Source organism: Perna viridis, chromosome 10 (genome assembly GCF_037379345.1).
Source record: "Perna viridis isolate PV_CMFRI_1.1 ecotype Kerala chromosome 10, ASM3737934v1, whole genome shotgun sequence".
NCBI classification, from domain to species: Eukaryota; Metazoa; Mollusca; class Bivalvia; order Mytilida; family Mytilidae; genus Perna; species Perna viridis.
In genome coordinates this window covers 39,634,344-39,645,495 of record NC_142454.1, presented here as the reverse complement: position 1 = coordinate 39,645,495, position 11,152 = coordinate 39,634,344, and the positions used below count along the sequence as shown (strand labels likewise).

Genomic DNA, 11,152 nt, shown 5'->3' with positions numbered 1-11,152 from the left:
TTTATACAAGTGTAAATGTTTTCATGTCTTATCATAATTCAATGATAAAGATAATATAAGATTGGGGACGAGCTTTTTTGCAATGTGACCAGTGCCCAACTTCATATCAGCGATATCATTATTTGTACGAGTACTGTGTAGGTGTGATAAATGCTTTGATAATATTCATAAAAAAAATTGCTAAACATGCGTTATGTATAGCCCGTAAGGTTCCCTATATTGCAGTGGTAGATCCAGTGGAACCAGGGGAAATTTCAGGGTATTATACCACCTTTTTGGTTAGAAATTTTGTTGATAGCAAATAATAAGGAAAGGATCGCCTGAATTACTTCACCTGGTTACTTGATTGAAAACTTAACAATTGAAAAACATAATTTTATGTTGCAATGAAGTACATGTAAAATTTCATGCTGAATTCCAGTTTTACATCAATATAGCATTATGCGTGTTTTTTTTATAAATGCGGATAATAATTTACTTTGAAAATAAACTACAGAAATTTACATGAAAACCATAAAAAATGTATTGAATATGTATAAATAAGTTCTTTTTTTATTAACAAAATTCTAGTTAGTCATTACAATTAAAACTCTAACCCTTGTGGTCTAAAAAGTCAAATTTAGCCTTAAGCGGCTTCCCGCCTTTTTCCATTGCCTCAACAGTCAACTCGGTACCACCAAATGTCATCCGTACGATCACTTCTTTGTCCTTTGTTGAAACTCCCTGAAGGGGAACTTTTATCTTTCCTAGATTATTACACGAACTATCCGTCGAATATCTCGGATTCTTTTCTGTAGAAGTATAAATAGGAACTACTACTTCCTTTACGTCGGCATTTAGAGGCCAATAGGACTGTGGATTCAAAGATTCTCCGACCTTAACTGTTTCCCCTATTTCTATGTGTTTATCAAAGACGTCTGAGCACTTTTCACGTGTTTGACCCCTGACCTGAACCGTAAACTTCTTTTCAACTGGATCTCCAGCTGCAAAATCACGTGATATCTTCACGCCGTATGTATATTTAGATTTACGCGAAACAATTGTCATTGGATTGTGACCGAAAAGAACGGCGCCTTTTACGACAACCAATCCAGCGTCTTCTGGTATAATTATATGTTTGTCTTTGAAGTTATTTTTTATTGCTTCCTGTATCATTGTACACTCTGAAAATCCTCCAACCATAAGTATAGTATCGACATGTCGACAAACGGGGTTCTGTAAAATTTCGTTTAAATGATCGACGATGCTGTCTGAAACCATGGTAAACAATTCTTGAATCATGTCTGCACTAACTTTTAGTTTATCACCAACCCAGTTCAGCTTTTTTGCATATGATGTTCTGCTTATACTGTTCTTCAAACTTTCATGATTTACCTCTTCAAAAGCCTCTGATAAGGAATAAGGAATACGCAGTGCAATTTTTCCAGAGGATTCTGGCTTCACTGCTCGCTTTTTTATTTCGAATTCTCGAAGAAGGTCTAATTCGTCTGCTTTTGAGTCACACTTAAATGATTCATACACCTTACCACCAACAATACTGGTGATCATTTTCATGAAATTTTCGTCCACTTTCGTCCCGCCCCAGGCGCCACCACTAGCCTTGTGGAGTTCTCTTAGATTGTTGTTTTCAAGAACCTCTTGGACCGTTATGTCGACAGTTCCACCTGCAAATAGTAAATCAAATACAATGATGATTACCCACTGATTTTAGTGTTATTTTCTTAATATACATGAACTAAGTTTGTACTGGTCGCAACATCGGCCGAGTCCGTATAAACTTTAGGTACACTCGTTAAAACTTCGGCCTAGACCGTACCCTCCTCGGGAGGAAGAGTATTAGACTAACTCGAGGCTTGCCGAATGCTTCAGGTAGAGAAGTGGACTTGTCTGAACTTTACACTTGTTGGTAAAGTCCAAGGCGTACACTAAGAGCAATGTTGCGATCAAGGACTATCATGCAATAATATCAGAAACCATTCTGAGATAGACATGTCAAGAATAGTATCGTTCTAGCCAAGGGTAGAATTGCCAAAAAAGGGTTTTAAATTAGCTTAAAAAACTCAAAATCGATATGTCTGGGAAATGATTTGTTGAAACTAAAATTGTTTCCCTGACAGAACAGGGTTAGCGAAATCTGCTTTTCTAGAAACACCCATTGATTCAGTAAACTACGAAAAGGAAAAACAATCGAAAGGTATAATTGGAGATAAATAGACGTCACACAAATATTAATGTTGTTGCTATGTCGAAAATACTACTTGCTTTAAAATAAGTTTAAACTAAATAGACCGACAGATACATGAAGGACAGCATAAAAATTTTGAAAGGAAGCGAAGACATTAATCTTTGTGTTACATGTACGTATCATACGTATTCATCTTCAGTTTACTTTCATGTTGCTTTGAGTATATAGGGGCAACTATTTCGCTGTACCTGTGTAAATGTTGTTTATGAACCAGCAACAGTTGCAATCACTTCTAATCTCTCTTCGATCCTGTCAGGATTCACTGTCATAGAACAGTTCTAAGCTGTCAGAAACTGTTCTGACCCGCGACACACCTTGTCAGGGTCTGTCAGGATTTCTGTTCTATCTGCTGTCGTAGAAAAGAAATCCTGACAGATTCTTGACAGAGTTTAAGAGAGGTTAGAAGTGATCGCAACTGTAGCTGCAGCTTGCCCTGTGTTGTGAGGATTTCCTCGTCGTTCTTTGAAGACCAATGGGTGCCCTTGGACTGACATTTTTATCCCGGCGGGGTTGTTGTCTCTTCGCATGACATATTCACTATAGCAGTTTCTGCTTTATTTATTGCATAACCCAAGTACTTTTGTAATTCATAATAAACCATCGTATTGTTTGTCTGGTTTGCCATCTCAAGATATTGATAGATCAAATTTTGTTGAAAAAGGCCGGCAATTTCCCCCGCATTTTCCCTATATACATGTAACCTGTCAAAAGCATTTACATCATAAATGCTTCGGGGAAAATTTAGACAGGTTTTCGATCGTTTTCTAGATGTATGGAATAAATTTGAAGCAAAAGGACCAAATTGAGAAATCCATTGCCTGATTCTATCACAGAATGGTACTTAAAGTACCATGTTCCAAATGCTTGTTATAATTAAGGAGAAATACACTCAAGTTATTATGTTGGATTGACTCCCTATTCCTTTGTAATGCAACAGCTATTTATTGGAAATGAAATTATGTTTGAATATAGTTAGAGCAAGATCTTTCAAAGAGCTAAATGAGTGAATCCCCTTTTCCTTGTAGCAATATGTACATTAAACTCCCATAAATATCAACAAAAACAAATACTGAAGTGTCATATCCGGGCAATTTAAATATGTCGGAGTATAAAAAGAACATGGTATAAACGTGATAAAAAGAAAACATAGACGATACACACTGAACAAAACAGATGACACATAAAAAAAACTAAAAAATGTGCATTAATGCCGGTACATTATCATAATAAAATATACACGATCCAAATCGTCAGATAAAGTTTCATAAAAACCATGATGCTTAACCTTCACAGAGTTTCTTCAAAACACATCGAACGGTTAGAGAATTTACATGCACAAGATACAAATCAGACAGACAGATAGGCAAAATTATTCTTATGTAACAGATTCCGTTGTTGGTAGTGAAATGCTTATATTTACTATATAGATAGCAGTGATTTATCGAATGTTCCCAGTGTAAGAATTTTCGATATTATTCACACTGTGAAATAAATTCGGGAACTTACTCTCACACTTTCTCCCGCCATAACGTCACAACACGAATATCAATCCGCCGTTCATAAAATAACCAAAATATGATCAGCCGTGCCAAGAACGCATTAGGTAGTACAATACAGTTAGGTCATTTCTGAAAATCTGGTCACATTTTGTTGAAATAAAGCTGTTTTGAGGCAGTCCAAACAGACATTTCTAGTGTTTTGTCATAAAAAAAGTGCATATTTTTTAAATCCTTGGTGTGTGGACGTTCAAGTCATTTATAAGTAATTTAGTGATTATTCTTATATAATCCAGTAGCCATGGTAACATACTGACAAAAAATATTACTGAGTTTTAGTACAAATTAGGAGTGCCTTTCCAAAATTAACAGCCAAATTCTATGTTTTATAAAATATCAGGCACTTAGACACTACCACAGGATGAAAGCATGCATGGAGTAGGTGGAAAAAAATTAAAAATAATAAGACCCTTTTCGATTCATTCTCTCACAATTTTAGTGCAAAAAGTTCGTGCAAAATAAGGTATTTTGAAAATCAGCCATCTGATGCTGAGGAGAGAACCTAATACGACAGGGGACTAAAACGTTCCGGATACCATTTTTCATTTAAATTACACCAATTTACCATAACATATATTACATCTGTCTATGTATAAATGCTTATCTACATTAATATATCCACCAAATTTCAACTTTTAATTTTAAGTTTTACAAAATTTGAAACAGTGCGCCTAGATGTAACTGTATAGTGCACCCTTCAGATTAAAATCGTGCGCGGAACAAGGTCCGCACACTCGTTGAATCTAGGCGTTCTTCGGCACTCGTCGTCATATTTTTGTTATTCACTCTTTCCAATTAATTATACTATTAAGATGTATTAACAAGACAATGATCAAAGGGGAGTAACATCAGTTAAAATAGAAAATTCATAAATATGAAATAATTATATCTCGATGCAACATGTATTAATTGTTAGCCTTAATCGTTTGATCGCTACTAAATATTAGTTAATCTTTACCCCCTAAATCCGCCACCATATATTTTGACCCAGGTTTGAAGACTCCTAAATTGCCCTCTCTACCGGAAACGAATTTCTCGACCGGAAGTATTCTACAAAACATTGCAGCTGCTTCTGGTTCCAGGGCTATCATTAGATGGTCGCCTTTAATTCCTGCCTAAAAATTTAGAACGAGCGTACAGAGATATTTCGAGAATTGTTTTAAAAAGGAAACAAAAACAAAAAATTATCCAAATCATACTAAGAAAGTTTAGACCCATTTCTCCTCTGTCAGAAAAAAAGAGTTATTATATATATACATTTTTGAGTTGTTTCTATCCTGTCATTGAGAGAAGACAAGTGGACAATATGTTACGACCAAACAAGTACTCCATTTTAATTTACACTATCTGACAAGGTAACCAAGTGCAACGTAGATGAGTTCTGTGAAATGGGGTTCTAGGAATATATTTGCTTCCATGGTATTGTTTTAAAAATCATGTCAGTTCAATTCGTTGGTTAAAATGTAAAATTTGGATTAGATAAATACATATTTCAGTTTGAAATCAGCACTGAACTATTTCACAACCTTATGGGAAGAAATCAGCATGACTCGGGTATTGGTCATAAGTAATGTGGAGTATAGTGTGAGTAATGAAAAAGTATAATATACATGAACGTGTATCTACATGTACCAAATAAAGTAATTAGTATGCTAACTTGGGCGGCTGCTTCTCTCATGAATTGTTTGGCGCTATCGTCCCATATAGCTGGGACAGTTAGACACCAATGAATGTCTCCCTCATTCAGCCCCGTGTGACTGGTTTCTAAGTGTTTAATCAGATGGTTTTTAAGATATCGGATTCCATGGCTGAAAACTGTCTGTGCTGGAAGACTTTTATTTCCGGTGTCATCTTTTATTTCTGTGCTGCGGTTCAGGGTCTGAGAAACATAGATAATTTGCAAATGAACGAAAATCTGTTTAAGACCTACATAATTATATGTTTTGTTTTTGTTTCATCTGTTTTACCGTCGTCCTTTTATCGTACAGCAAGCAGTTTCCATGACTCCTGTAGATGATTAGCTGATTTGATTTTTCTTCGTGTACATGTAAAAAATGTATGTGAGTGAACATTGATGAATTCTGCCTTGATTGCATGGCTAAATCAGGGAACATTTTCTGTTCATTTTGTAAATGTTAAACTTTAAGTTTGTCTTTTTCTAGCACACAATTTACAAGTATGTTAAATGTATCAATGTTAAAATAAGGGTTTGATATTGAACATCTATTTGTAGCACCTTAATGTTTGATATTCTGAATCATCTTAACCGTGACAAATTATCTTACCGCATTTTTATACAGTTTCATTTTGAATCTTTTGAAGAAATACCATGCATCATGAGTCTCTGCCAAAGCTAGCTCTGCATACTTCTCCTCAGCTTCGTATCCGAAAGAGTGAAATGTTTTATCAGGTTTTAGGAGGACACAAGTCGGGGTCTTCAGTGAAATAAGATTTTTCTGCCCAGCAACCCATGAGGAGTTAGTCACGATTTTTGTAGGGTCTGTTTCGAACCATGACTTAAAGGAGAAAGCATAACCGGAAAATGTCGTTCCAAAGTCGATAGCTGCTACAAGAATTTTCTGAGATTTGTAACTAGAAGAAAAATCACTATCGTTGTTGTAGTCATTCGGATTATATTCTTGACAGTAAGCCATCTGAAAATCAATATACAGACATGCACAATTATTGCATTGATTAACATGATTAAATTGAATGTAAAATGATGTTATTTGACTGCTTTAAAATAGTGACATTAAATCAAAGGCTGTGGTTATATATATCCCATTCTTATTATGTACATTTTTATATCAGAAATACATGTATACTTTATCTTTTTGTGTTTCAGCTGTGTCTTATTCTGATATGTGCAACTAAAACCAGTGTTCGGACCACATCATCAGTCCGGTAATACATGTACTACATGTAATTAAGATTACACCTGCATTGGTACGTAAATAAATACGCTATAGCCTATAGCAAGCCATCCAACCCACCACCCCCTTTTTTGCTATAAAAGTATATTCTTCAGAGCATGGAAAATATGTTTTTATTCGACGAAAATTTACAGCATATTTTATATTAGGGTCAGACTCGGTTTATTGTAAAATGGGAATTTCCGAAATAATCATTGACTGCATTGTATCACCCCGTCAGGGGAACTTAAGATTCACTCTTTCTTTTATACCTGATTGTACTTTTGTTTTGTTTTGATGCAATGTTAGTCCTACTAACTATGCTGTCTTTGGAGGCTAAATTATATTCTTATTTTGTTGCATATACATCAGATGAAAAAAAAGACCTATCGAGCATCTTAGTAAGGTTGAGTAATGCCCAGTGGTGTGAGTTTTTTCCACGTGTTTATTGAAAACCCGTGGGTGACCTTGAGCTTAGATTTGTTATCCCGTAGTGATTGTTGTCTCTTTGACATGTTCACCATATCCATTATCCTTACATGTATAACGCAATATTTTGCAGTGTAACTATATTAATACACGATGATTAATACTTCCGTAGAGTTGGTCAGGAAGGTGGCAATGACATAGTCCGTTCGTCAGTGGACCAACAAGCTTGTTAAATTCCAAGGATCCCAGATCTAATTAAAACTTGCTGATGTTTCGCGATTTTACAGTTATACAGTAACATTCGCTATACATAATCATTGCATATTTGATTCGCAAAATATGGTCCAGTTGCACACTGCTATACGTACATCTTTTACATTTCCTAAAACAAACGAATTCAAACGTGACATGTTACAACGCAATACCCGCAAAGGTCTAATTTGGGTCGACTGGTCTTTTCATCTAGAAATCAAGAGATTGTACATAAGAATAATTATACCCTCCGTAAACGAAGTTTGGGGGTACATAGGTTTCACCCTGTCCGTCGGTCCGTCTGTCCTTGTTTTTGTTTTACTATCCACATCGCTCAAATTTACAAATACAATGTACTTTGTACTTGGTGAAGGTGTAGGTGTTAGAACTCCTTTTTTAACAAAATTACAACTGTTCGGATGAAATGACTTTTCATGAATGCTTGAACTTTCAGCACTCTGCTGTAAGAGCTACCCTTTTTTGCATTGCAGATTAATGTGATGTCTTACCACATCATGTTGAGCATGAGATATATCAACCAAAATGAAAAACTATCATATCATAAAGACAATGATTCCATGCATGTAGTATAATAGAAGATATAATGAAAAGTATGTCCCAACAAAAGTATGGAAGGGTAATAAAGGGAACTAAGATTCTAACAGAAATCAAAATAATGTAATCCAGGGACAGAGACCAGACATGGAAAACAGCCAAACACAACAAAGGATATAAAAAAAACAAATAATACATACAAAGTAACAAAAGTAAATGAGCAACTCGGACTCCACTAAAAGCTGGCAGTATGGACCAGGTGCACCGGTAGGGTAAGCGTCCTCTGTTTTCTATAATCACCCGCCGACAAACCTGATATATTCATACAGAAAACAAATACACAAATAACTGGCTTACTTCACAAACTACAGTATGCCAACATTAAAAGAGAGGTTCAAAAATATGGTAAGTTGATCGGATACGTCGAGATTAATAAATATTGGTGCACCCAAGCGCATATACCACCATTCTCATACAAATTTAAAATTCAAGGTATATGAAATCGATGTTATAATTTCAAAAGATTCAGTGACGTCAATGTCTACATGTATATTTCACAGCTATGAGACGACTAGCGTTTTAGAAGAAAAAAAAAGATTGGTCTGTATTAAAATGATTAATAATAATAAATCTATACGTATAAACCGAATTATACCCTTTTATTTCAATTAGCCTCCTTTTTTTGTCAGACACCCTCCCTCTCTACAATATCTTGCAAGCTGGCTTAATAAACGTCAATTTATCTGTAATTATATAAATTCAGATTATAAGGAAATTTTTCAAAATCAGATAAATTTATTAATGGAGATGTATATACATGTATTGTTTTGTTTATTTACCTTCCTGTTGTCTGTTTCGATCAGGTGCTTCGATGGGAGGACAGCACTAAATTACTACACAAACAGGATGTGGCAATCTTGAACTACCATCAAGATGGATTGCTAAATTCTTTGGTGATTTAGCTGCACTCCAGCAGTTCCTAATTTGAAAAACAAAATAAAAATGCTAGTTCATGTCTCGGAGCTATTACAACCAATAGACACAACACAGTTGTCTTTCCTTGGTTCTGATAAAGTTTAAAACGCGGTTTTGTATAGTTTTTAAAAACCACGTACATGTATACCTGGTGGTGTAGTTATAAAGGGGTATACCCGAATTTGTTTATGGCCAGCACAGACCACACGCATTATCAATAATATGAATGCCCCAACATTCTTACGAAAATAAAAAAATTCCTAATATTTTTACAAAAATATTCATTTAAAATTCGTCTATATATAGTATTAGATAATATTAAAGTGGTACAATGGAACCCAGTAACCAAAACTTGTCGGCAGAAGATATTTGTCTTATACGGGGTGTACGCTGTGATCTACAGGTAACTACTGTATAGTGCTAGTTGTCAATGAAATACTAAAAGTTAAAAAAAAAAACAAAAACAAAAACATAACTTTAGTTTACTATACAAATAAAAAATGAGTTATCTTTTATTATGTTTTTACTTACTCCTTATATTATAGTAAATATGAATGCTTCTACGTTCAGCAGTTTGTTTTCATGAATCGTTTGTTTTGTTTTGATTTGTTTGTTTGTTTTTTTTTTTTGTCGTTGTTATTGTTTTTGTTTTTTATTTGTTTGTTTGTTTGTTTTTTGGGGGGTTTTTTTGTTCAATTTTGCAGGAATCTTTCTGAAATATAGCAGTTTTTCAGTTCTTCCTTTTAGTACATGTATGATAGAAGCTAGTAACAGTGACTGAATCATATGAACTTAAAAAATCTAATATTACACTCTTTCACTTCATGAGTATCTTTGGGGAGGTGAGAAAAAATTGAACGACCCACCTGAAAATGATGGGGGTATAAAACTACAGGTACTCTACCGAAAAATGTATAAAGGAGATACATTCAGTAAAAATAAAAAATAAATAGTCAAGCGAAGTGTGCAAAACAAATTAAATTGAAAGCTATATATTCCTTTTGTAAGTTATGCAAAAGGTTATTAAGATTTGTTTTACATGAAACTCGGCGGAGGGAACGACCAAAAATTTGCATCGCAAATTTGACAGTTCTAACATCGTTGGAATTTTTTCAGACCTTTCTATATATATGTGTGTGTATCGCATAACGAACGCATTCTTATAATGTATGAATGTATAACAACCTTTGCAGTGACAACATTTTAATCTTTTAGAAACATATATATATATATATATATATATATATATATAACCCTTCTCAAGAAGCTTAATTGCGGTAAAAAAAATGTAGTTTCGGCAAGATCTGGCATGACATATTAGTTCAATCTCCTGTACAGGGGTGTATTTGCTATTTTAAAACTGTAAGCCAGCGGAGTGATATGTAGGAAATCAGGAATCATATATAGGTCTGCAGAGTAGATTGATATGAATTGTGATATGAAAAAAAAACTCCATACTAAATGGATGTTACCACAGATGAAAGAAAAGTTGTTGATACGAATAGTTTGGTCATGAGTTTTCCCTTTCCGTAGATCTCTAGTAGATCACGGCATGAGATTGACTAATTATTGTCTGTAGTGCCCATTATCTCAGGTCAATTGGGATAGGTGCGATCGACTATGTATAAAATATCCGAATCTGGGATCGTTCAAAGTAAAACGTCATCTATATGGCCGAAATTGACATCGAAGGTTCTCTCTAAACAATGATCCATCTTTTGAAAAAGTCAGCCTCGTGAAATTGAAGGAATAGGTCAGCGAGTAGCTGAACACAATTTGTTCCCATTTGTACGCCGACAGTCTGTTGAAAATAATAACGTGACTGGAAGGATCATATTTGAATAAAATAACTGTAACAAGAACAATCAGGTGGTTTAGCTTGAATTGCTCAACTCTGAGGTCCAGCAAATTTGATACAAAAATTTGGATGTAATTGGTGAAGTGTGGGAGTATGAAAAAATTGGTATTTATTTGTTTTTGAAATACGATCCAATTTTTGTTCGTGACGATTTTATGGCGGAGGATATTAATTAAATTAATGGTTAACACAGACCGTTCTATATAGTCTGCATGTGATGATAAATACCTAAAAAAAATGCCACAGGTCTTACTAATGGTGACGTAGGCTCAGAATTTGGAGTGTCAAGTCTTGTTAAGATAAGAGAGTGCAGTAAACTTAGAGGTTTATGATGTATATATGTTGAACAGTGTATATAAAGTTTAGTACG

The 11,152-nt window shown here is 34.6% G+C and overlaps 1 protein-coding gene across 2 annotated transcripts; it reads right to left on the bottom strand.

Annotated features, from left to right (window-relative positions):
• Positions 1-361: 361 nt before the first annotated feature.
• Positions 362-8,930, bottom strand: LOC148605726 (heat shock 70 kDa protein 12A-like). 2 transcript variants are annotated; one of them, XM_088549078.1, is made up of 6 exons: positions 8,789-8,840; positions 8,605-8,692; positions 6,087-6,455; positions 5,459-5,680; positions 4,760-4,916; positions 362-1,664 (listed from the first exon to the last, which is right to left on the bottom strand). In XM_088549078.1, the coding sequence occupies exons 3-6, from the start codon at positions 6,453-6,455 to the stop codon at positions 592-594; spliced, it is 1,821 nt and encodes a 606-aa protein (XP_088405204.1). In that variant the 5' UTR covers positions 8,605-8,692; positions 8,789-8,840; the 3' UTR covers positions 362-591. The 2 variants fall into 2 exon arrangements, with proteins under 2 accessions (XP_088405204.1, XP_088405203.1); XM_088549077.1 differs by lacking the exon at positions 8,605-8,692 and having other exon boundaries at positions 8,789-8,930.
• Positions 8,931-11,152: the final 2,222 nt, after the last annotated feature.